This window comes from Carya illinoinensis, chromosome 15 (genome assembly GCF_018687715.1).
Source record: "Carya illinoinensis cultivar Pawnee chromosome 15, C.illinoinensisPawnee_v1, whole genome shotgun sequence".
NCBI lineage: Eukaryota > Viridiplantae > Streptophyta > Magnoliopsida > Fagales > Juglandaceae > Carya > Carya illinoinensis.
The window spans coordinates 44,854,148-44,880,677 of NC_056766.1; the positions used below are offsets into that span (position 1 = coordinate 44,854,148).

The 26,530-nt window shown below is 38.8% G+C and overlaps 3 protein-coding genes, 1 long non-coding RNA gene and 1 pseudogene across 4 annotated transcripts; 1 reads left to right on the top strand and 4 right to left on the bottom strand.

Moving 5' to 3' along the window:
• Positions 1-14,609: 14,609 nt before the first annotated feature.
• Positions 14,610-15,710, bottom strand: LOC122295461. The gene is made up of 2 exons (XR_006238085.1): positions 15,179-15,710; positions 14,610-15,081 (listed from the first exon to the last, which is right to left on the bottom strand). It is a non-coding gene; the product is annotated as an uncharacterized LOC122295461 (long non-coding RNA).
• A 136-nt stretch (positions 15,711-15,846) lies between these two features.
• LOC122297013 (probable WRKY transcription factor 19) lies at positions 15,847-17,633 on the bottom strand. The gene is made up of 4 exons (XM_043106801.1): positions 17,532-17,633; positions 17,148-17,435; positions 16,110-17,054; positions 15,847-15,951 (listed from the first exon to the last, which is right to left on the bottom strand). Exons 1-4 carry the CDS (start codon positions 17,631-17,633, stop codon positions 15,847-15,849), a joined length of 1,440 nt encoding a protein of 479 aa, XP_042962735.1.
• LOC122295453 overlaps positions 17,351-26,530 on the bottom strand; it is an 88,199-nt pseudogene continuing 79,019 nt past the window's right edge.
• On the bottom strand, positions 19,266-19,724 carry LOC122297014 (disease resistance protein RPV1-like). The gene has a single exon (XM_043106802.1). It carries the CDS (start codon positions 19,722-19,724, stop codon positions 19,266-19,268), a length of 459 nt encoding a protein of 152 aa, XP_042962736.1.
• LOC122297016 lies at positions 25,687-26,373 on the top strand. The gene has a single exon (XM_043106803.1). The coding sequence runs from the start codon at positions 25,687-25,689 to the stop codon at positions 26,371-26,373; it is 687 nt and encodes a 228-aa protein (XP_042962737.1).

Consider the following 26,530-nt stretch of genomic DNA (forward strand, 5'->3'; position numbering starts at 1 on the left):
CTTTATGTGGATTTATTCACAGTTTTTTTTTTATTTTTTAAGTATGACCATGCTGTCATTGAATTTCTAGTGCATGGCAATAGCATTAGCTGCTATGGGTGGATTTGATAAGTAAGCACTTATCTGAAGTAATTCATGATTGCACTTATATATATATATATATTTTCTAAGTGATGGGTCTTAAATGATTGCTAGTAAAATAGGATGTCCAGAATCTCCAATCTGATGGTTGATGAATTTCAATTGGTGGTTGATGAATAGACAATTGTGCAGGTAGACTGGATATGCAATACAAGTTCTAATATGTGGCCACACATTGATAAGGTATTATCCTATCTCATAGTAGTTTTTTGGCTTTCTGTTTTGAGTCAGCAACTGGCTGATTTTCGCTGTATGAGGCAATTTTTTTGCTGTTTGAGGCAACTTGCAGTAGATTAGAACCGTAGCACAAAACATAGTAGCAGAGTACATGCGTTACTCATATATATGTTGATATATATATACATACTGTTTTGAGTTATGCAGTGTAGAAGATCAACTGATATTCACATGAAATAACTGCTAAAGATCATCAACATTGAAATTTATATTAAATATGTACAGCTATACTGATATAATGTGAGTACTGCATGCAATTGATTGTAAGAAAATTAGTTTCAGATGCACAGTAGATGTTTATATATATACTGTTTGTAAAGCACACGTAAAGCCTCATAGAGCGATTGTGTGTTTCTGTCAAAAAACATTTACAGTCTATTTATTTACAACCAAAGTTGCTAAAAGTGATTGTTTCCTACTGAAGAGTTTACGTGCTTAAATGACTGTAAAATACTGCACTGATATTAGCCTGACTTATGTTTGCCATTATGGCAATTGGCGATGACTACATGAACATTAGTTTGTGTTTCCGAATTGAGTATCAATCTTGTTCAATAATAAATGTTTACTCTATTTATTTATCAAAAAAAATAAAATAAATGTTTGCTCTATTTAAAGTACCTTTTTACGTAACGGCTCTCTATATGGTCATTGACAGATTGGAGTTGGAGAGATTGAAAGGCACAAAAATGCTGAACAATGAATCCCCCCCCACCAACTTGATGCAGACATGTTGAAGTTGTTCTACCCAATGCCCAGGTGCACATTGTTATCAAATACATTAAAGTATTTTAGTCCATAGAGGAGCAGGACAGTTGAACAATTGTTCATGAATGTGGACATTTTCAATTAATATTTAGAAGCAAGAAATGGGATTTATATATGTTAGTAGTTTGTAAGTCGTAGGTTTTGCAAGCAGAAATTCGTCCACCCCAATGTATATAGCCCATAACTACATTAATGTGAATTTTCCATTGGCTTTAGAGGAATAAATGTGTTTGATTTATTATATTCGATGAACTTATCAAAAAATTTATTATATTCGATGAAAAAGGTTATAGATTTATAATGAAAGTGCCTAAAATTTTCCTATTTCTAAATTGGGTGTTAGATTTGCTATAAGTATTATATAGCAATGGAATAGAAACCACCATAGGTTTATGTGTAATCGTTTCATGTAGGATCATTAAACTTGTGGTGATGCCAATGAATGATGAATTAACAACAATTAAATGACTTAAATTAAGTGAAGTTTAAGGTATTAAAAAAAAGTTAATATATAATTTCAGGCTAGGTAATAAATTGATTTTATTAGTCATTGACATGAACGCGAGAAATAAAAACTATATTTCAGATCAAGTTCGTAAATGACGGTTATATATATATATATATAACTAACGTAAATGGCGAGATCGGGAAAAAAAAAATACACCAATAACTTAATTCCAGCGAATTTCATATTAATTGCAGCGATTCTTACTGCTGCAATTAGCAATTAACAACGATTCTAAGTGACCATATTTGCAACAGTTTTGACATTTTGCAGCGCTTTTCATCCTATTTTCAGCATCTACATTACGCTGCAAATCCTAATTTCCAACAATTTTAAGACAAATCGCTGCAATTGCAATGCTCTAATTCCAACGATTTTAGTTGCATTTTCAGCATTTATATTATCCTGCAAAATCTTATTGGCAACAATTTTCTAAATAATCGCTGGAAATGAGTAAGCAATTCCAGCACTTTATCGAGCTATTACAGCGATTTTAAGTGACCATATTTGCAACAGTTTTGACATTTTGCAGCACTTTTGATCATATTTTCAGCATCTAAATTACGTTGGAAATCCTCATTTCCAACAATTTTAAGACAAATCGCTGCAATTGCAATGATCTATTTCCAGCAATTTTAGTTGCATTTTCAGCATTTATATTACCCTGCAAAATCTTATTTGCAACAAATTTCACAAAAATCGCTGCAAATGAGTATGCAATTCCAGCGCTTCATTGATTTTTCCATATTTGATGATCACATTCGCAACACTTTTTCCTTTTTTGCAGCGCTTTTGGTTTCTTTTGCAGGATTTTAGTTATGCTGCAAAATCTTATTTCCAACAAATTTATAACAAATCGCTGGAAAAGAGTAAGCAATTGCAGCGCTATATTGAGCTATTACAGCGATTTTAAATGCTGTAATTATACTTTAACAACGATTTCAATCACTTGAATGATGACATTTGCAACAGTTTTTGTTTTTAGTAGCGCTTTTGGTTAAAGTTTCAGCATTTATATTACGCTGAAAAAACTCATTTCCAACACTTTTTTATGAATCGCGGCAATTGTAGAAAGGAATTGCAGCGATTTTTGTAGTATTTGCAAGGATTTTATTATCCTGTAATTGAGATTTCTCAGCGATATATGTATATGGGCATGAGCTCAGTTGCAACGATGTTAAAAGTATTAGCAAGGGAAAATTTTCGCTGGGAATGGATGTTTTAGCAACGAAAATTTTTTTTGCGCTGCTTTGGGCAAAAAAGACGCGATTGTTGCGGCGAACGTGCAAGGAAATTAAAATCGCTGTAAAAAGGTATATGCAGCAGTTTATGCAGGTTTTTGCAACGATTTTAAGCGCTGCAAATGACCTGATTTCTTGTAGTGTTATATAAATGGGTTGAATAAGCCCGAAATGAACTCGTTTGACTTGATTAAATTTAGTAGAATTTTATATAAATATTAAAATCACAATATCCATAAAAATAAAACTAACTACAAGTCTATAATTACAATCCAAATAATAAAAATATCGAAATTAAAATTCTAACAATTTTACTTTTAGGTATAAGGGTATAATTGTAACTTTAACTTTCTTAACGTGTCATAACGGGTCGACTCGTTATCAACCTATTAAGCAATTATGTCTTAAGGGGTCAACCTGTTTTGACCTGGACCCATTAAGACTAAACCTTAACCCGCTATTATCGTGTCGTGTTCGTATTGGATTAACAGGTCGTGTAACATATTGCCACTCCTACCTCCATGCATATAACATCATTCCTTCTAATATTTAGGTGTCGATAAATGTCTTGTATGTGAGACTCTATTTCAATGGTGTACTTGGCATCATTTAGAGATGTACAGTTTACTATTCTTGAGTCCACCTGGTGCCAATAAAAAAAAAAAAAAAAACTATTCTTGATTCCACCCATTGAATGATGTCTTTGATAAATTTTGACTCTTTCCTATCAATACAAAAGAGATAAAAATTTAAAAGACTTTTCAAAGTATAATCATATATGAATTATATGATTTAGTTTTTTTTTTTTTTAAATAAAAGAGAGAGAAGATTTAGATTTGTATTTTTTCCATGTTAATTTCTCTGTTTGTTTTTCCAATATACATACATTATATGAAATTAATGTGGTAATTAATGCCCTAACAAATCCAAAAAAGATTTCAAATATATTTATGGCTTGCATAAAACTCAATGTCGGAAAGAATGATAAATATCAAACTATTTTGTATGGCACCATATCATCCGCAATTTTCATCCTCTCAAATCCTGGATTTCTCTATATTTTATGCATAAACTTCTCTTTTAACATCATATATAAACATATATATAGGCACAGCTCATAGGAAGTAGCTATTCCCTAATTCGAACCCAGACAAGTTGGCTGCTTCTTCTAAAGCTGCCTTCCACTTCAGCATCTTTACGTTATCAATGAGCTTATCTCCAAGACTATCAAAGGATTCTCCAAAATCTCCTAGCTTTTTGATGCCGTATTTCTGATGGATTTACATCGTAAAAAATTGGTAGAACAATTTGTTTCATCGCTTCTTTACAATCAAGGATCTTCAATAGGTCATTCAAGCACCATCTTAATTCTTCATAATTTTCAAGGAGTAATATGCTAGAAATCCTTGATCCTTCAATAGCCTTGAAAAGTTCTGGTAAAATTTCTTTCATCTTTCAAGATCGGTTTCTATGTAAGCACCAATTCCCTTTTTATCCAAAATATGGTGTTGATGAGAAACAAACTTTTGGCGAACATCTTCACCTCTAAAAGAAGAAGAGTAAAAGATGGAGAAAGAAGCTCCTTGAAACTTGAAAGGCGTCACCCTCTCTGTAAGCGTAAGTACCATTCACCAGAGAGAAGTCGAAGAAAGAAAGAAGAACAATAACCATTCTTAAGCCATGTATCATACACATTTGTACATATATATAAATTGATTTTTTTAAACAATAAAGTGAACTCAATTCCAACATATCGCCTATGCTGTTTAATGGTTCATCCAGTCCTGACTAAGAACACAAGTTATGGTTTTGTTTGCACTCCAAATTCTAACCTCAAATTCAGCCCCTTCAGCCAACTGAGAAGTAGAATTCACCTACAAAGCTTTGACAAAAGATATATATTTTCAAACTATATACATATATAGATATAGAGATATATACTTCACGCAACATCATTGATTCATTCGGAGTGAATGGAAAAATTGTATACAGTGAAAAAATTAAGTGGAAATTAGGTCTATGCATTAACTTATAATTTTGTCATCATGAGTTATGCATTTCATTGATAGGATTATTAATAGTACTGCTAATTAATTAATTATGGTTTCAGTATAGAGAGCCAAAGACTCATCATTTAATCTATCATGTCTGTTTGGAGGAAAGAATAACATAATTTTGTGTAGTGCCAAGAAATACAAGAAAGGGAATTAATTAATCCAAATTAATATCCCAATATAATTTTGTTGAGTTAACTGAAGCAAGTGCATGCTACGTGGAAGGCAATGGAAACATGTAGAGATCTGCAATTACATTAACTTACATAAAGTAATTTTTGAAAGGGATGCATAAAGAATTATCAATGAAGTAAAAAAGCAGGCTGCAAGTGGATGGATGGATGGGGCAACACTGAGCACACAACCATATCACGAACAACACTGTTGTGAAATGTGTAGCAATTAAGATGAATACCATGGCAAAATAAAGAGAGAGAAAGTAAGAAAAACGCACGAATTTAACGTGGCTCGGCAGTATGGCTACGTCCACATGAATGAGTGGAGGTTGAATTTCACTATGCCAAAGTAGGGTTACATCATATGTATTTATACTATGCTCCCCTCGTGCGAGAAATGGAGTTTTCAAATATTCCTCTTAATTGATTTGTATTGTTTGTATAGTGTTTTTACAGACACGTGGTGTGCCAATGGCCTAGTACCAGCTCTAAGATTTTGTTACAATAGAAGGGAAAATTCCTTAGTACAAAAACAGAATTACACAATATTATGAGATTACAACTAATTGTTTTCTAGAAGATTCTTTTTGCTGAGCTGGTTTTGGATCCTCAGGTGTAGCTGACTTTGAGTTGCTTGGTTTTATAACTGAGCTGGAAGACAATCCTCCTGCGAGTCCAACAAGGGAACCATGGTGAGACTCGATCGAAGTGTAAGAAACCAAGAGGAGAGCAGGGGCTTGTTAAGAATATCAACCACTTGATCACGGGAAGAGATGAAAGCAACTTGTAAAGCCTTAGATGCAACTTTGTCATGTAAAAAGTGAAAGTCAATCTCCATAGGCTTTGTACGTGAATAGAGAACTAGATTTGCTGAGAGATATGTAGCTCCTAAATTGTCGCACCATAAAGTAGGAGGCTTAGGAAGAAAAACACCAAGTTCTCAAACTAAAGATTGAAGCCATAGTAATTCTGCAGTGGTATTTGCGAGCGGTTTGTACTCGGCTTCTGTACTAGATTGTGCAACTGTATGTTGCTTCTTGGAGCCCCAGGAAATCATATTGGAGCCAAGAAAAACATAGTAGCCCCTTGTAGACTACAGATTATCAGGGCACCCAGCCCAGTTGTCATTTGAAAAAGCTTGGAGATGATAATTAAGAGGAAGATGGCCGAATGTGAAGGCCATAATGAGCTATATGTTTGAGGTACCTCAGTATTCTCTTCACGGCTTGCCAGTGGGGAAGTGTAGGAGCATGCATGAATTGGCAAGTTTTGTTTACAACAAAGGCCACATTAGGGTGGGTGAGGGATAAATATTGGAGACTGCCTATAGTGCTACGATAAAGTGTAGGATCACTGAAGGTAGGTCCATCAGTGAGTGAAAGATGGGTATTGGTGGACATGGGAGTTTTGATAAGCTTGGCTTAGTCCATATTTGTTCTTTTGAGAATGTCACAGATATATTTGGTCTGAGATAAATGAAGACCATTGGATAAAAGCTGAATTTCCAGATCGAGAAAATAACGAAGAGGACCTTAGTCCTTCACTAGAAAAGACAAACTCAGAGAATTAAGAACTAATGAAATAGCATTCGGACAGGACCCAGTAAGTATGATATCATCAACGTAGACCAAAAAATAAATAGTAACAGAAGAGTGTTTATACAAGAAAATTGAAGGATCAGCAAGTGATTGAGTAAAACTGAGTTCAAGGAGTTGTGTACTCAGTTTTGAGAACCAGGCTCTTAGTGCTTGCTTAAGGCCATAAATGGCCTTATTCAAGCGACAAACATGAGTGGGGTAGTCGGAGTTGATAAACCCAATGGGTTGAGTCATGCAGACTTTTCTTGGAGGTCCCCATGCAGAAAGGCATTGTTAATGTCTAACTATCTAAGAGACCAGCCTTTAGTGACAACAATGGTGAGAATGGTCCGAATGGTGGTGGGTTTCACTATAGGACTAAAGGTTTCAGAGAAATCAATACCTTCCTGTTGATGAAATCCCTTCGCTAACAAGCATGCTTTGTAACGCTCAATTGTGCCATCTGAGTTCCGCTTGGTGCGAAAAATCCACTTGCAACCGACCAAGTTATTGATGCCAGTAGACAGCACCAAGGTCCAAGTGTGAGTTTGCATAAGTGCTTGAAATTCATCTGCCATGGCTGTGTGCCATTGAAGATGCTTGGCAGCTTCTGTGAAAGTTTGAGGGTCATCAGGAACCAAATTGGAGGTGGTGGTGAGGTACCTTCGTGGCGGCGGCTAGAGCATTGTCCCATTGGTGAACTATTTTAGAGGACAAGAGTTGGTTTTGGAACAGGTGAGAATCGGAACAAAGGAAGAAGAAGATGCTGGAGTCAAAGAAGAAGAAAGGGACTGAGAGGAACTTTCGAGAGGCTAAGAAATATTAGATGGGCTGGGTGAGGGAGTGGGACTCGAGACAGGAAGAGAGTTTGTTTGAGTAGTAAAGCTAGGAGGAATGAGTGGGCTTGGCAAGATGTTGGGCCTAGAGAGTGCAACGGGTAATGAAGTGGACGAAGGAGACATTTGAGGAGAGTGAGGTAAAGGAATCGGAATGGATGGAAGAATTACAGAATTGGGCTAAGAAGAATTTTCAGATTGTTGGGCAAAAGGAAAACAACATTCATCAAATATAACATCAAGAGAAAGATAAAGACAATTGGACGGAACATGTAGGTATTTATAGCCTTTATGTGAATCCCTGTATTCTAAAAATAAGCATTGAGTGGAGCGGAGGTTAAGTTTATGGTGGTTATAGGACCTTAAGTGAGGCCAACAAGTTGTGTCAAATACTTTGAGAATGGTATAATTAGGTGATTTTGAAAAAAGGTTTTTGAAAGGAGATTGGTAATTGAGAAAAGGAGTTGGAAAATGATTTATTAAATAGACTGCTGTATGAAAGGAGTCAGCCCAAAATTTTTAAGGTAACGAGGCATGGGCCATAAGGGCTAATCTGGTTTCAACAAGCTGCAGGTGTTTTCTTTCCACAGCCCCATTTTGTTGATAGGTGTGAGGGCACGAGATGTGGTGCAAAATTTCTTGATTTTTAAGAAGGGTGTGAAGAGTGCGGTACTCACCACCCCAATCACTTTAAAGAGATAAAATTTTGGAATTAAACTGCAATTCAATTTGTTTTTGGAATTGAATAAAAACTGAGATAACATCAGGCTTTTATATTAAAGGAAACAACCAAGTAAACCTAGTGAAATCATGTAAAAAAGTAATATAATAACGGAACCCATCATAGGAAAGAGCAGGGACAGGCCCCATATATCTGAGTAAATAAGTTGAAGTGGTTTGGTGGAGTGCTAATGAGAAGAATGAAACGGCAACTGAGAACTTTTGGCTTGACAGCAGGCGAAACAAATTGAAGGAGGATCGCGTATGGAAACTGGAAGAAAATTTTGAGAGATGACGTGTTGAACTATCTGGAGATATGGATGCCCAAGTCTTGAGTGCCACTGAGAGGAAGTGGTGCGCTAGCCAACTTGATGAGGAGAGGTGGAAAGCACTGGAACGGTATAAAGTCCATCATGTACAGTGTGACGCCCCCAACTCCCATGTACGGACACGTGGAAATCGAGGCTTCAGGATGATGACAATACGGGTCACGCATCCCATCGCTAAGTGTCAAGTATGTGCACAAGCAACATGTGTAAACAAAAGTCGCAGCGGTTAAATTAAAGTCAACCAACTAAGTACTAGAAATATTAAATACAGTTTCACTTAAATAGAAGTATTTCAAAAGTATTACAATTTTCGGTAACATTATAAAATCTAAATACATAATTTAAAGGTAATGAAATAATTTCTGAATAATACAAGCAAAACTCCAATCAGTCATCTGACAGAGCTGCCTCCTCAGGTTCAACCTCCTCCTCCTCATATGCATCAAAGTCTACAGTACTAAAGACGGTACCACAGGTAAGTAATAATCCAAACATCCACAAGATAAAAATACATTAAACCTCAACAATATGCATGAACAGGATGCCATATGCATGAGATCCAAAAATGATCTTTTCCCAAAATAAATCTTTTTCCAACGCACACCAAAAATCCAATTTTTGGCCCACAATAAATTCATTTAAAACAATTCCTCGCCACTATCCCAGATAATGACCCAAAATAAGAAATCCACCATTTTCCTAGAAAATGGTTCACGAAAATCTACTTATAAAACTCTGCCATTTTTCTAGAAAATAGCCCATATCCAATATCAAAACCAGTTTCCATTTTATTGTATGAACCATGATCTTCCCTAGGGATCATCTGCACACTCTGGCTCCTATGCCACGCCGTAGGTAATGACTACGCATGTGACATCTACATGAGTAATACCCAGCTCCGTACCTAGCGCGTACCATGACCAGTCATCCTCTAGTCCCCGCCAGCCTAGGGACCATAGAGTCGACCGACAGCGTTACAATATCGTCCGAGCCGGTTGTTGCCCAGTGACAACCCAGGGGATGCCACTCAGTATTTTTAGCTCCCTAATGACCAGAGGAGCTCCACCGAGATAATGCCCCATCTCGGCTTGGGGTCGTGATACACACACACCCAAAAATCCATTTAACTCATAAAAACCAAGTTTTCAATCTCCAACACATGTATATGCATGCACCATGCAATGCAAATAACATGACACAAAAAACCCAACAATCCAAATCATCCAAATATGAATAACTCCATCCTCAAATCCATCCGACTCCAGACTCCTCGGACTCAGTCTGGCATAACCAACCAATCACAATTTATTATAAAAGCAATAATATATTTAAATCTAAAAGGAAGTTTGGAAAATACTTACAACACTATAAAATATTTTTCGAAGGATCAATGAGCTGCAAAAGGTGGTGGCAAAGCAACGTAACAGTGCAAAATGCACTATGGTCATGGGTCACAAAATACCCACTTTTGAATGGGAACAAACGAAGACTAGGAAAGGGTGGTTGGCCATGGGTGGCGGCGAAAACGGCAGTGGAAGTCAAAAATTGCCAAAATGGAGTTGAGCTCGTGGTGGTTGCTCCAGCGACGGATCGGAGCTGGAAATGGGTGAGTTAGGTCGGTGATGAAATGATGAAAAAATGGTGGCCGAAGGTGGAGCGACGGCGGTGGAATGGCTCAAAAACCATGCGGCTTGGAGGAGCTAACGGTGGCACTAGGTGGTCTAAAAATGGAGGGGTGAGGTCGCCGGTGAGTGGGGAAGAGAATGGAAGCAACGACGAAAGCAATAGGCGACGCATGCCGGAGTTGGAAGGAAATTGGGCCATGGCTTCCAGATGTGCGTGGCGAATAACGGCTGAACGGGTTGGCCTGAAAACGGAGCGGAATGATGACCAGCCGGAGGGGAAGAGAATGGGAGGGGTGGTGAGGCACACGGCTGCATGACGGCGGTGCTAGGCACTGACGAAGGAAACCGACGGAGAAAGGAAAGGGGACGTAGCCCATGAGAGAGAGAGAGAAGCAGGGGAGAAAGAAAAAGAAAGAAGAAAGAAGAAAAAGAGAAGGAAAAGGAGGAGAAAAAGAAAAAAGGGAAAAAGAAAAATGAAGGAAAAGAAATGAGGTCCAACCCTCACAACTTGGGTTAAGAAACTGATCCAACGAAAATTATTTCCAAAATAACAAGTTAAATAAAATAATTTAAACGCAGTGATTAAATAAAATAAAATAATAAAATATAAAAACACAATAATTCTAAAGCCCAAAAATAACTACTTTAAATTAACGAACAACTTAAATTCAAAATAATAATAAATAACAAGAAAGCATATTAAAACAATTTCACAACTTAAAAATCATAAAATAATATTGCAAAAATCATCTTTAATTTAAAGTAAGAAAATGACTAATTATAGTAATTTAAATAAAATCATTCAATAAAAATACACGTAAAATGGGGATATCACATACGGGGCCATGAATGAGGGGTGTCCCTGTCTTTGAATCCTTCACAATGAAACAAGAACTGTGAAATTCAAAGAAAACAAGATTATCATGAAAAAATTGTCTAATAGAAACTAAATTCTTAGTTATATTAGGAACATGAAGAAGATGTTTGAGAGAGAAAGCATGAGAGGAAGTGTTGAACACATAATCACCAATGTTTGCAATCAGTAGTGTAGTGCCATCGCCAATACGAATTTGTTCTGCACTAGTATAAGGTGATGAGTTGAGGTGGAGGTGGGCTAAATCAGAGGTGAGGTGTGATACCCCGTATTTACGTGTATTTTAACTAAGTAAATTATTTTATTTATTATAATTATGGGCATTCTTGTTTCAAGTTTTATATTATTTTAGTGGTATTATTTTATTATTTCTTATTGTGAAATTTAATTCGTATTTTATTATTATTAATATTGTTCATCATTTAAAATGCTCTTTATTTTATTATTGAATTTTATTATTTTATTTTACTAAGACATTGTGTTTAAATTATTTTATTTAACTCGTTATTTTAAAATTTATTTCCGTTGGATTAGTTTTGAGACCTTGAGTTGAAAGGGCTGGATCTCATTTTTTTCCATTTATTTTTCTTTTTACCTTTTCTTTTTCCCTCTCCCCTTTTATTCTTTCTTTTTCTTTTTCCTCCCCTGCTTTTCTCTTCTCACGCACGAGCCTTCTCCCTTCTCCCCCGTCCATTTTCATCATCCCCTCCAATGCATCGTCGCTCACCGGAGTGACCAACACCACCCTATATATTCTCCTCCCCATCGGCCGGCGCTACCCCCCTTCAATTTCAGCCCAGCCCGTGCCGCCATCAACCTCCATGCACGGCTGGAAGCCGCGGCCCTTTTCACTCTAGCCTGCCATTGTGCCACCATTGGCCACCACCTCTTTACTACTTCATCACTAGTTCCCCAACAACCACCCTTTCGTAGCCCTGATAAGCCACCATTGAAGCCCCTTGAGCTCCATCTTCGATTTGAACTTTTGGCTTTTGACCGCTGCCCACGCCGCCACCCACGGCCACCAGCCACCACCATTAACTCCACTGACCTCCATAAGCCCTTCTCTAGCTATTCCAAGTCTTTGTTTGTCCCTATTCAAAAGTTTTTTGAGACCCACGACCCGTGTCCAATTTGCACTATTGCGTTGTTGTGCCGCCAACTCTTGCATCTCTTTGATCCTCCGAATATTATATTATAGCTTTGTAAGTATTTTCTAAAGAACCTTTTGAGATATAAATATATTTTGCGCTAACAAATCTTTTGTGATCTGGTTGGTTGTGTCGGACGTTGAGTTCGAGGAATTTGGGTGTTGGTTGGATTGGAGGATGAAGTTGTTTATGTGATTGGATTATGCTGGGATTTGTTGGCTGTTGAATATTTGTGTCGTATCATATACATTGCATAATTGCACGCATGTTCATGTTTGTAAATGAAAACTGAGTTTTCACATAATTGCATATATGTTCATGTGTATATTTGAAAACTGGGTTTTCATGTGAGAAATAAATTTGGGTATGTTTGCAATGAATGGATTGAATGGTTTGAGAGATAGAGAGAGACTGTAGGGATGGTGGTAAGTAGGGACAGTAGTAGAGTCCCGCATGTTATTCCCTCCTACGATGCATGCGGTAAGGATGCTGGTAAGAAGGGATTGTAGTAGTCCCGCCTGTGATTCCCGCCTACAGTGCATGCAGTAGGGATGGTGGTAGAGTTCTACCTGTGATTCCTGCCTACAGTGCACTGGTAGACTGAAAGAGAGGTAAAAGGAACTGTAGGGATGGTGGTAAGCAGGGACGGTGGTAGAGTCCCGCCTACGATGCATGCGATAGAGATGGTGGTAAGCAGGGATGGTGGTAGTCCTGTGATTCCCGCCTACAATGTGAGCTGTAGGGATGGTGGTAGTCCAACCTGTGATTCCCACCTACAGTGCATGTGGTAGGGATAGTAGTAAGCAGGGATAGTGGTAGAGTCTAGCCTGCTATTCTCACCTACAATGTTAATTGGTTATTTTGGCCATTTTCTGAAAAAATTGCGGGGTTTGAATAAAGAGATTTATATGAACCATTTTCTGGAAAGATGGTCGATTTTGGTATTGGACCGTTTTCTATGAAAATGGCGGAGGTTATTTTAATGAAGTTGGTTTCTGGGCCTAAATGAGATTTTTGGCTTGGGTTGGAAAATAATCATTTTTGGGAAAATGAGGGTTTGGGATTTTTATCCGTTGGGTTGTTTGATCTATTACTTACTTGCAGTACCGTTTCATGGTACCGTAGATTTTGATACAAATGAGAATGCAGAGTTTGAGGATGCAGCTCCACTGGAGTAGTGATCGGGGATCACTTTCTCGTGGGTTGGGATTTATTTCCCACTTTTGGTTATTATATTTTGATTTATATATGTTTTCATCAGATAACTGTAATATCTTTTAAAACACTTGTAATTAAGTGAATTTATATTTAACAATTTCGGTATTAGTTAATTGACTTTAACTTATCCGCTGTATCTTTTGACTTACACATGTTGCATGTGCACACACTTCGCACTTGTCGTTGAGGTGCATGACCCGTGTTATCATCATCCTGACGTCACGATTCCAGCATTTCCTTATGTGGGAGTTAGGGAGTCACATGAGGTGGTTGGTAACTACAGTGTTTGGGTACCAGGACTGGTCAGGACTAGAAGACGATGTGGTGTAGTTGGTAGAGAAAGATTGAGGAGGTTCACTTTGGATAGCATGATCAAATTAGTAGTAGCATTTGATAGCACTATGTCTGACTTTTCCACACACCTGGCAGGTGGGTTTCGAGTGAGGAAGTGGTGTATTTTAAATGGAAGAAGAAGGAGGGAAATTTGTGGGGAGGGGGGGGGGGGAAAGAATTTGTGCGACCCCTACTCCTTAGGGCTAATGGATCAATGCGAGCAGTAACTGAGGTGACAAATGCATCGTAGCCACTGCTCAGTCCTGTAAGCAAGTATGAGACGAATTCAGGAGGGGAGAGGGGGGTTCCGGCATCACTCATAGCATCGGAGAGGTGCTTGACATTCTAAAAATAGTTAGAGACAGAGGAGGAACTGTTTGACACAGTAGCAAGTTGGTAACGAAGTTGCATGACACGAGCATGAGATTGAGAGGAGAAGAGTTTGTCGAGAGCAGCCCAAACTTACCTTGTCGTGGAATAGGCAACAACTTGAGTGATGAGATTATTAGATAAAAAGGAGATAATAGCACTGAGGATGATTTGGTCTGATTGAGTCCAATTAAAAAACTTAGGATTGGGTGTGGTTTGGTCAGATAGAAGAGGAGGAGGTGGGGAACTTGACCCATCGACAAAGTGAAACAACCATGGCCTTTCAGATATGGAATTATATGAGCTCGCCAGAGAAGGAAATTATCATTTGTGAGTTTGACAGAAACAAGATGATTGAGATGTGGAAGGAGGGGGGAAGAAGAAGAAGAGGATTTTGGGGCTGGGGTTATTTGCAGAGGAGGAGTAGGAGGATCGTCGGCCATGGTAGATGTGTGTCTATAATGACTCTGGATACCATGCGGGAAACAGAGTTTTCAAATATTCCTCTCAATTGATTTGTATTGTTTGTACAATGTCCTATTTATAGAGAGTGATGTGCCGAGATGATTCTGACATTTTTACAGACATGTGGTGGGCCAATGGCCTAGTGCCAGCTGTAAGATTTTGTTACAACAGAAGGGAAAATTCCTCAGTACAAAAAAAAAAAAAATTACACAATATTATTAGATTACATCTAATTGTTTTCCAGAAGATTCTTTTTCCTGAGCTGGTTTTGGATCCTCATGTGCAACTGACTTGGAGTTGCTTGGTTTTATATTTGAGCAGGAAGATGATGTGGATTGACAGCTAACACCTCGCTCCACTTTCGGCATTAGCCTGCTTTATCTGTAAGATGTGTTCCACTTGATTTGAGCCACATACTTCTTAGACATTTGAGAAACCCTTTTGCACCGGCAGCATAAAATCCTTGTACATGCCATTAATATCATGAATCCAATCAAATAATAAAAAAATAAAAAATAAAAAACAAACTGGGGAATTTTATCAATGCAAAGACACTAACCTAGTGCCTAGTAAGCCTTCTCCGAATTGCCCTGGCCTTCTTGGGATATAGATTGAGAGGCAGGTACTTATTCTCCTTTTAAACTTCCCTTAGAGCCTTCTTCTGCTTCTGCAAAATCACCGTCAACATCTGCGCAATTGACAACCACATTTGAATTGCTCAAGTTTTGAGAGCGCCTCTTGTAATGTGGACACCCGTTGAATTCCAAGTTGTGATCTTCATCAATATCTCGGCGTCTCTTACAAAGTTGGATACCATTCGATGAATCTATTGAGCACTCCCCAACTGTTAAACTCTCATTCTCTTCATGCTTATAGATTATGTGAACTCCGCAACTTTTAAACATCACTGTAACTTCTTCATTGCTTTCAAATATAAACCTCAAATTGTCTCCTGTTGGGTACTGTAGCCATTGCTCAATACATTTTGGAAATGAATAATTTAGATATACATGATCCCCATCTCCTAATAATTCAAAATTTGCTTCTACGAGCATGTTATTGTCTATAAAAACACGAATACTGGAGGGGGAGCCATCCGGGTTGGATCCAAGAACAACACAGAAAACAATTCCTATGATTTCATCCAAATAAAAGGGCCCACTAATATCCAATTCACACGAATCTCTATTTGAAGGCTCCTTAGTATGGCTAAACCAATCTGGAATCTTATTCCCTGGAAATATAATTCCACAGGAATGGTCCTGAATATGTTCCTGTCAAACATGTATCGCATATTTTCACAAGGACAAGGCAATCCTTAAACACAAACACCTACAAAAACAAAGAGAGAAATAGAGACATACCTCAACAAATAAAGCATTTGGCACTTGACTCCCTATATTTGCAAGCAATTTATGGCAACCAGACAAATCAATCCATCTAAGCTCTCGCAAGCCACATGATGTATAGAATTAAAATTTTTTTGATACTTCGGGGAATCTTTCCAAGGATAAACACTCACTAGCATATAGCTCTTGTATATTTGGTGGAAGATGCATAATTTCTTGAAGTTTCTCACAATGCCATAGTTTGAGAATCCTCAATTCAACAAAGATTTTGATGCACCAAGGAATGCTGACAATAACAATTCCAGATAGATCTAACTCTTGCAAAGTGGATGAGCAATAAAATGAGAACTCCTCAAGATACCAATAAAGCGACGACCGGAGTTGTGGTAGTAATTCAGCACTTGATTCTGGTTCAGGCCTCTTAATTGGTCTGAATATTGTTATGTGGCAATGTTTAAACCTAGTGACGTCCCCAAATGATAATTTTATTTCTTCTTTTAAAAGATTTGTATAATTATGGAAAGAAAGACTCTTTCGATGTTGCGAGTGAGAATTGCTGATTGGGAGACGCATCAAGTCCTTGCAACCTTCTATAGATAAATGTTCAATCCCAGTGAAGCATCCTTTAATACAATCACTGCGACAAAGCACCTTTAGATTTTGCAACTGATGAATGCTACTAGGAAGACACATAAATTTTGTGCATTGGTCCAGAAGTAACTCTTTAAGCGCAGGAGTGAGGTACCCAATGGATGAAGGCAATTCTTTTATTGTAGTGCCCCATATTGAGATGAAACATAAATATTCCATTTTACACTTGATTTCTGGAAAGTTTTGAAGTTTTGAGCAATTATGAAGTGTAAGGACTTCTAGAGATCTCAACTTGAGACGCCTTGGAAAACTCTTCAGGTTGGAGCATTGATAAAGACACAAATGAACAAGCTTATCAAGGAATCCAACAGAATCATGAACTTCGACTAAATTTTCACAATCCCTAATATCCAATTGCTGTAAATTTGAGCAACTTGAAAGATTAGAGATTTTGGTTAAGAACTTGCACTCATAAAATTTCATTGTCGTCAAGTTCTGTTGAAAAACAACAAATATATATTAACCCTGAGGAAGTTCACATGATCACATGGGTTTAAAGAAAGGAAATATTGAAAGTAATAATTGTACCTTAAACTGGCCACTAATGTCCTTGATGCAGCCTCCATACAGTTGAAAATCAATGAGCTTCTCTCCATGGAAATTGGATGGCAAAGATTGCAAAGGACAGTTTGACCAATCAAGCACTCTCAATTCATTAGAAAGATAATTAAGTGATCTTCCAGAAAAGTGTGCACCACGGCATATAAAAAATTTGAGTCTTTTCATCTTTCCAAACGATTTGGGACTCAAGCATATTATTTCATGATCATTGCCCTCAGGCAGAACCACTTTTATTCCCTCAACATTGTTTGTTCCCTAATGAGACAATTCATAAGAGTGCAAGTAAAATCAGATCGTTAAAATATTTGTTTATAAGCACTTATTAAAAGAGCTTTTAATCTAAGAACTTACTACATTTTCCTCGAGTACATAGCGAACATCTTCGTGAAACCATAATCTACTACGTGCGCCTGGTTCTTTGCGTGATTCATTTCGAACAATTTCTTTGCCCATATCTTGTAGCAAGTCATGCATCCACAATGTATTGTGAATAGTAATTGTAATAAGACACTTATCTATAAGCCTTTTGATACCATTGTCCGGAGAGAAACCACAACTATCTAATATTTTAACGACATAATCCATGTGTTGTCCCTTGAAAAAAAAAGGCAATATCGAGGAAAATCTCATTCTCATTATCATCCAATCCATCGTAACTTATACAGAGTACTTCTTGAATATTTTTGCTAGGAATTCTTTTATACTTATCCAATACACTTCTCCATTGATTTATACTTTGACCCCTTAGATCTGAGCCTAGCACTGTTAAAGCTAGTGGAAGGCGATCAGCATATAATATTACTTGCTTAGAGAGTTCCACATAGTCTTCAATAGGTTTGTCTTCCTCAAAAGCATGCCAACTAAAGAGCTCAAGAGCTTCATTATGGTCCAATCTCTTTACTTCATATTTTGAATCAACCTTATGGTTATTTAATAAATTCTGATCTCTTGTAGTTATGATGATTCTACTTTCTAAACCAAACCAATCACGATCTCCAGCTAATGTTTCTAGCTGGACTAACTTATCCACATCATCAAGAATTAAGAGAACCCATCTAGAGCAAAGTTTTCGCTTTAACTCATAAACTCCTCTATTAACATTACCAACATCAAAACATTTAGGGCTTTTGGAATCTCATTAAGAAGTGTATTCTGCATTTGGACCATACCACCCACTTGGTTTGAAGTTTCTCTAACATTTTTCAAAAAACAATAAGCATCAAATTGTGAAAAAATTGAGTTATAGATCTTTTTGGCAATAGTTGTCTTACCAATTCCTCCAACTCCAAATATTCCTACCATGCGTATGTCATTCATCTCGATATTTAAAAGCAAATCAATATCTTGCACCTGAGACTCCATCCCAACTAGATATTTTGCGACGTTTAGATATGAATAATTTACTATTCTAGAGACCTCTTGAACGATTTCTTGGATGAATTTCGATTCATTCCTACATACAAATAAATTAACGAGCTGGACTCTTCACATGAAAAACAAGCAACACAATCTGATAAGTTTTTTTTTTTTTTTTTTTTTTTTTTCTCACAATCAAAAGTAAAATAAAAATCAAGTGGTAAGTTGTAGGGTATAGAATCCCCCCTCCCCAAATTCCAATCAGCACAAGCGTTGACCACAAGTAATGCTCTCTTTTTTGTTAGATTCACATTTTCTACACATGATTGCATTTACATGCATTCTTAAATTTGTTTTAGTTTTCAAGAGTACTTTTTTTTAAATGATATTTGTAGCCGTAGAGTTTGCAAGCGCCGTGCAATTTTTTTTGAAAAAAGTGAGTAAATATGAAATTTACATGAAACAAAATTAATTTTTTTGATAATAGACCTTACTTTTTTTCAAAAAGATTTCGCGACGCTTGTGCATTCAATAGCTATATTTAAGTTATATGGTGTAGAAAATAAATAATGTGTTATAATAATAATAATAATAATAATAATAATAATAATAATAATAATAATAATAATAATAATAACAAATCTCCAATGAAAGGCACAAGAATGGTTAGAGTTACCCATTTTCCAACTCGTATCCAGCCAAATTGGCCACTTCTTGTAGGGCTGTCTTCTACCTATGCACCTTCTTCATGTCTTCGTTGAATTTTCCTACACATACAACCAAAGCTTCTCCAAAACTACCTCTTTGATTTCGTACTTCCGATGGATTTACATGGTAAAATATAGGTAAAACTATTTGTTGCTTTGTTTCCTTGCAATTGAGAATGTTGAGCAATTCATCCAAGCACCAAGTAGATGATGCATAGTTTTCTGAGAGCACGATAATTGAAAGTCGGGAATTTTCAATGGCTTGGAAAAGTGTAGGTGAGATTTCATCACCTCTTCTAAGCTTGTCCTTGTCTATGTAGGTGTGGATGTCATTTTGAAGCAAAGTATGGTGGAGATGGGCAATAAAAGTATTGCGAGTATCTTCTCCTCTAAAACTCAAGAATACATCGTAAAACCACATAGAGCTAACAGTAGAAGAGGAGGAAGAAGAGAGTCCACGGAAGGACATGGAAGAAGTCATTGTGTTTGCAATGCCCTGAGTTCTCCCTATCCTTGTCGCACATAAATATTGGACATGGGGCTCTCTTTTAAAAGACAAGTAGTAGCGTTCGTCATTAAAGAGTGGTGTACAAAAGTTAAATGTAGTCAATTTCGTGTACACTGAACTTTCGTTGAACTTACCTTAATTACATGTCGCAGTTGTGTGTTAGGTCTGATTTAATTTGAGGAGTGAAATTATATAATAATTTTGTAAATGATAGTAAGATAATTTGTAAATAGTAGTGAAATAATTTAAATTGATTATTTTTTAGATTTTGAGAAAGGAGAGATAAAAAGTTGAAAGAAAATATTATAAAGTTAAATATTGTAAGAATATAGTTTTATAATATTATTTTTATTTGAAGATTTAAAAAAGTTGGAATTATTTTTTATTTTATATTTAAAAGTTTGAAAAAGTTTAGAAAATTATAAGTCATGATCAAAGATTCGTACGTTGAATTACTTCCGTGCTTCAACACGTTTTGGGATTTTTTATGTCCATACCGTTGAATTTCTGACATATCTTTGTTTCTTTAGCCCGTCTTTTGGGATATTTTTGACCATGTCTTTGCTATGCATCCGCAACTGTGCGGATGCACACTGCACACACTTTGTATTTTTTATTTCTTTTAATTGTTAGACTCCTCTCTCTCATCTACGTCTCTCTCATCAAGCTCTCACTCATTAGGTCTCTCTCTCCTCAAGTTTTTTCTCTCTCTTCGACCCCTCTCTCTCTCTCCTCAAAATCTCTCTCTCATCAAGTTTTTTCTCTCTCTTCGACCTCTCTCTCCTGAAGATCTCTCTCATCAGCTCTCTCTCTCATCAAACTTTCTCTCTCAGCAAATCCCCCTCTCTCTATGCGACCTCTTTCTCTCTCCTCAAGCTCTCTCTCTCATCAAGCTTTTTCTCTCTCCTCAAGCTCTCTCTCATCAGCTCTCTCTATCAAACTTTCTCTCTCAGCAAATCCCTCTCTCTCTATGCGACCTCTCTCTCTCCTCAAGCTCTCTCTCTCTCATCAAGATTTTTCTCTCTCTTCGACCTCTCTCTCTCTCCTCATGGTTTGGAGATGATAAGCACGACGAGGACGAGCGGGAGAGGGGGAGAGTGCACTGAACGACGATCGGGAGAGAGGGGGATACAATCAGTAGAGAGGAGGCGACGAGCTCGAGCCCTAATTCTGCATCTAAAAGTCAAATGTGAAAATCCAAAGGGAGGGAATCGAAAAGCTAAGGAGATTTTCGTCATTAAGCCACTGCCATGTATGGTGTGCATTGGCTGATCCCAAAAGGGGTTGCTACCAATAACATTTCATCTCTAAAACAAGTCCAACCTGAAGAAAAAAAAAAGAAAGAAAAAAAAAAAGAGGTGCTAAACGCACCGTTGAGTCCCTTCCATCTCTTCCCCACGTTTTCCTCTCCCCTATGCCGACGCCCACTGCTGGTCTCCCATTTTAGTTACTCTAGTGCTGTACTTCATTCTCTCCAACGTCCATAGGTTCTCTCTTTGCTCTCCTCCTTTCGTCTCTCTCTCGTCCCCCTTCCCTGTGATTTTTGGGTCTGCCGTCTCCTGCTCCTTGGGTTCGTTTCGCCTACAAATTTCCTCGCCGGATTTTTGAGCATCTCAATCTCTCTTATCTCCCCTCCTGCCCTCCAGCATTTCAGTTTCTCTCTCTAAATTTTCAGATCTCTCACTCTCTATCTCTCTCACTGTCGTTCTCTGTTTTCAATCGGTTCTATTGTTTTTTTTTGCATGAGCCATAGCAAGTCCCTAGGCTTTTTTCGCTCATCTCCATTCGGTTCCAGCCTCCGTACACCGCAGCGCGCTGCCACACCAGTAAGCATCTCTCTGTCTCCCTCTCTCTCACGATGTTTAAGCCTTGGCCCAAGATTTACGTGTTCTTCATGATCTACTCAGTACGTTGAGGCACCCTGTGTGTGGGTTTTGCTGCTGGAGCCTCCATCTCTGTTCTGCACTGCTGCTGTTATAATGCCGGTGAGCCCCTTCATCTCGATCTCACAGTAGCACTTACCTTTTTAGATTTAAGCTGTGACTAACTTAGGCCACCGGAGTCGACATACATCCCCGCCGCCGAGGTATGTACCTCGTTTGATAGCATTCATTCCGTCGTGTATCACCCACTGTTCAAATTCGGTTTTAACATCAATGTTTATACAACCCAACCAGCCGCACGTCAAACCCCAAAGCAACCACACATCAACCCAAACAGCCAGACACATTAACTATCAGGATTGAAAGGGACTCGGATTGGACAGGTGCTAGACTGGATGAGATTCATAAGGGGGGCAGATGGAAGAGGAAAGCAAGGGGAGATCCCACTCCTTTTATTTTACAGGATGTCACCAACATAAAAATCCAAGGGGGCCCTAAGAAGAGAAGACTAAAGGGAGACAAAGAGGTATCCCCTCAACAGAAAAAAGTAAAGAATGATACCCAAGTTCTCGAATCCAAAAACCTGATGGCAGTGGCTGGTCCCCAGCACTGCCCTCCCCAATGAGTCTTCTAGTGTGGAATTGTCGGGGGCTTGGGAACCCTCGATCAATTCGTATCCTTAGGAAATTAACTAAGGAAAAGTTCCCCATGCTAGTTTTCCTTGTGGAAACTAAGTGTAACAAAGGAAGGATGGAGGGCATTAGAAGATCGATAGGTTTTGATGCATGCTTTGACGTGGAGAGTGTGGGGATGAGTGGTGGGATCGCTCTGTTGTGGAAAGAGGAATGGCAGGTCAAAATAGTTAATTATACACGATGGCACATTAGTGCAATGATCACTGGCAAGGACTCAGCAAGACCCTGGCTATTCATGGGCTTCTATGGCCACCCTGACAAAAGAAAAAGAGATGGCAGCTGGGAACTCCTCAAGGGGTTAAAACCTGACCCAACTACCCCCTGGTTGTGTGCAGGAGACTTTAATGAGATCTTACACCAAAGGGAGAAGGCTGGCGGACCAAGTAGACCATATATACAAATTGAAAAGTTCAGAAGGGTGATAGAACAATGTGAAATCAGAGATATTCCAGGTGTAGGCCAAAGTTTTTCCTGGTCAAATAACAGAAGAGGTGAAGGGCACACAAAGGAAAAACTCGATAGAGCAATGGCAAACAAACCATGGATGGACCTCTTTAGTGAAGCGAGCTGTAATGTAATGGCTGCTGTGAAATCGGATCACTCTCCAATCCACATCAGAATCCCATTTCAGACCCAAAGTAGTAGGAAAAAACAGAAAATTTTCAGATATGAAGCTGCATGGGAGGTTAGTGAAGACAGTGCTGCAGTCATAAAAACTGAATGGAGCAGGGTTTGGATGAGAAAAAACAAAGCTGAAACCATGAGAATGAAGCTAGAAGCATGCAAAAAGGGACTCATGAAGTGGAAAAAAGTTAAAAACCAGCAGGAGAACCAGAATTTGAACCAGCTCTGGGTAAAGATAAGTCAACTGCAAGACAAGGGCGATGGTACCCACGTAAATCAGATGCTGGCCCTGCAGAAACAAGCTGAGTCAGTCCTTGAGGAAAATGATTTAAAGTGGAAACAACGAGCAAAACAGCATTGGCTGAAGAATGGTGACAAAAATACCTCATATTTCCACATGCAAGCCACTCACCGAAGGAAGATCAACACAATCAAATCCATCTTTGGACCACATGGCAACAAGGTCGTGGAGATAGAGGAGATTGGTTCAGCCTTCACAGGTTTCTTTTCAAACTTGTTCAAATCATCATTACCGACTAATATTGAGGCGTGTTTATCTGTCATCCAACCAAAAATCACAGCTGAGATGGAGGTACAGCTTTGTAAAAAGTTTACTGAGGAGGAGGTCAAAATGGCCCTTTTCCAAATGAACCCTCTCGCGTCACCAGGGCCGGATGGATTCCCTGCACAGTTCTTTTAGAAAAACTGGGATCTAGTAAGAAGAGATGTGTGTGATTTTGCCCTACAATTTTTGAATCACAGTGGCACTCTGAAGGAAGTAAACGACACGTATATAGCCCTCATTCCCAAGGTCAAATGTCCAGGAAGTGTAACTGAATATAGGCCAATAAGCCTATGCAATGTACTGTATAAAGTGGTATCCAAGACTCTAGCTAACAGAATGAAACCTATACTACCTCAATTGATCTCGGTAAATCAAAGTGCCTTCGTTCCTGGTCGACTCATCTCAGATAACACATTGGTAGCCTACGAGGTCCTTCACTCAATGAATACAAGACTCAAGGGCAAAAAGGGTTTCATGGCCCTCAAACTTGATATGAGCAAGGCGTACGATAGGGTGGAATGGTCCTTCGTGAAAGCTGTGATGACCAAGCTCGGTTTCCCCTCCCGGTGGGTCAAACTGATACAAGAGTGCCTAAACTCAGTCTCCTACTCAATATTGGTGAATGGAGAGCCCTAACAGAAGTTTAAACCCACTAGAGGTGTTCGCCAAGGAGACCCAATATCCCCATACATCTTTATACTGTGTGCTGAAGCGCTATCAGCCTTACTACATCAAGCCGAGGAGAGAGGGGAAATTTCAAATGTTCCAATTGGGAGAGGTCCAACGAAAGTAAGTCACTTGTTCTTTGCAGATGACAGCCTTTTGTTCTGCCAAGCATCTCCGCTGGAAATCACCAAAATAATGACAATTCTGGACATTTATGGGCAGGCATCGGGACAAGTACTAAATAGAGATAAATCCTCAGTCTTTTTCAGCAAGAACACCAAGCAAGAATTGAAAAACAGGGTACTTAGTCAGATTGGAATGAAGGCCACAGGCAATTTTGAAAAGTATCTTGGGTTGCCAGCCATGCTAGGTAGGACAAAAGTCAGAGCTTTCCACAACCTCATTGATAGAACTTGGTCTCGTATAGTAAACTGGAAGACCAACCAGCTCTCAGCAGCAGGTAAAGAAATTCTCCTCAAGGCTGTGCTCCAAGCCATTCCCCTTTATTCAATGGGCATGTTCTTACTACCTGAATCCATTACCACTAAACTAAACCAACTTCTTAGGAAGTTTTGGTGGGGATATAATGAAGATTCATCAAAGATCCAGTGGGTCCCATGGGACCAACTCAGCTTGGCAAAAGAGAATGGAGGACTCGGTTTCAGGGATCTCAAGGTTTTCAACCTAGCAATGCTTGCCAAGCAATGCTGGAGGATTGTCCAAGAACCTGCCTCACTAGTGTCTAGAGTTTTAAAGCAGAAGTACTTCCCCATGGGTGACTTTTTGGAAGCTAAAACAGGAGCGGGGCCATCTTTTGTTTGGAGAAGTATCATGGTTGGAATGGAAACACTCAAACCTGGACTAATGTGGAGAGTGGGTGATGGCTGTAGTATTAACATATGGACAGCATGTTGGGTCCCATCCCTCCCATACCACAGAGTGATCTCATCAAGGGAGGAGGACTGCTGGTGTGAAAATGTATCGGACTTAATGCTGGCTGGACAGAGGAGGTGGAACGAAGATTTACTCAGGGAAATGTTCTCAGTTGAGGAGTGCAAGGCCATAACTTCCATACCGATCAGTACAAGGGGCAGAGAGGACAGATTGACGTGGAGTTTATCGAACAATGGGCTATACTCGGTAAGGAGTGGTTACCATTTCCACCAGCAGATGGAAACTGAGGAAATGGGCGAGAGTTCCCAGAAACAGGTAGAAAAGGATATGTGGAAACGACTATGGTCAATGAAGATTGCTCCTGCAGTCAAGCATTTTGTGTGGAGGGCCTGTAAGGAAGCTCTTCCTACCTTAGCCAACCTGAAAAGAAGAAAAGTTGTTGAAGAGAGCATGTGCCCAATATGCAAGCTGGAACCGGAAACATCTGGCCACGCACTATGGGGATGTGAGGCAGCAAGAGACGTATGGAACCAGGGAAGTGTAAAAACCCAGAAAATGTCTTTCCAACATGATCTTATTCTCAAAATATGGTCAAAGCTGAACCTAAAATGAACACTTCTGAACTGGAGGAATGTGCTGTCACAATGAGAGGCATTTGGTCCAGGAGAAACGAGAGTATGCATGGACAGGGTTTCAAACATCCAAACACAGTAGTACGGGGAGCCAAAGTTGAAATCATCAACTACAAGGAGGTAAACACTTCAAGGAAGGAACACATGATGCCTACTATTCAGGATGCACGGCAATGGAGGAAACCATCTAGGGGAACGTACAAGGTCAATTGGGACGCTGCCCTCAACTCTGAAGCAGGTACAATGGGACTGGGGGTGCTGGTTAGAGACTATAAAGGCCATGTGATTGGTGCTCTGAGAGCACGAAGGCCTCTAGCGGGGAATGCTCTAGAAGCAGAAGCCTATGGAACTGTCTTAGCAGCCACTTTCTGCAGAGAACTAGGACTCAAACAGCTTCATCTGGAGGGGGATTCACAGCTGGTGATCAACCTGTTGAAGGGTACAGAGAGAAACTGGAGCCTGGGGGGCCTCCTAGTTGAAGATGCAAAGTTGGTTTTATCCAGTTGTGGAAGCTGGAAAGTATCGCATGTCCGTAGAGAAGGCAACCAAGCTTCTCACAAGCTAGCTAAATCTGCCTTGTTTCTTGATGATGATGTATATGACTTGGAAGAATGCCCTACGTGCATTCAATCCACTGTAATGTCTGAGTTGTTTTCAGCATAATCAATGATATTAAAATCCCATTTCAAAAAAAAAAAAATCATGTAACTAGTCCAACAATTACCAACGGTATAAACTCAAAACTAAAGCTCGGATTTCCTTACCCAAATTTCATTACGGTGATACAACGAAGAGTAAAAGGAAGAGAAAGAAGCTCCTT

Bases quoted from the DNA above. Each gene is read 5' to 3' on its own strand.
- LOC122297013 (XM_043106801.1), bottom strand. From the start codon at position 17,633: ATGGGCAAAGAAATTGTTCGAAATGAATCACGCAAAGAACCAGGCGCA. The intron at 17,436-17,531 runs GTAAGTTCTTAG...TTGTCTCATTAG, and splicing joins ATGTACTCGAGGAAAATGTA to GGAACAAACAATGTTGAGGG. The intron at 15,952-16,109 runs GTATCAAAAAAA...TTGTTTTTGTAG, and splicing joins CCTTGGAAAGATTCCCCGAA to GTGTTTGTGTTTAAGGATTG.
- LOC122297014 (XM_043106802.1), bottom strand. From the start codon at position 19,724: ATGACTTCTTCCATGTCCTTCCGTGGACTCTCTTCTTCCTCCTCTTCT.
- LOC122297016 (XM_043106803.1), top strand. From the start codon at position 25,687: ATGAACACTTCTGAACTGGAGGAATGTGCTGTCACAATGAGAGGCATT.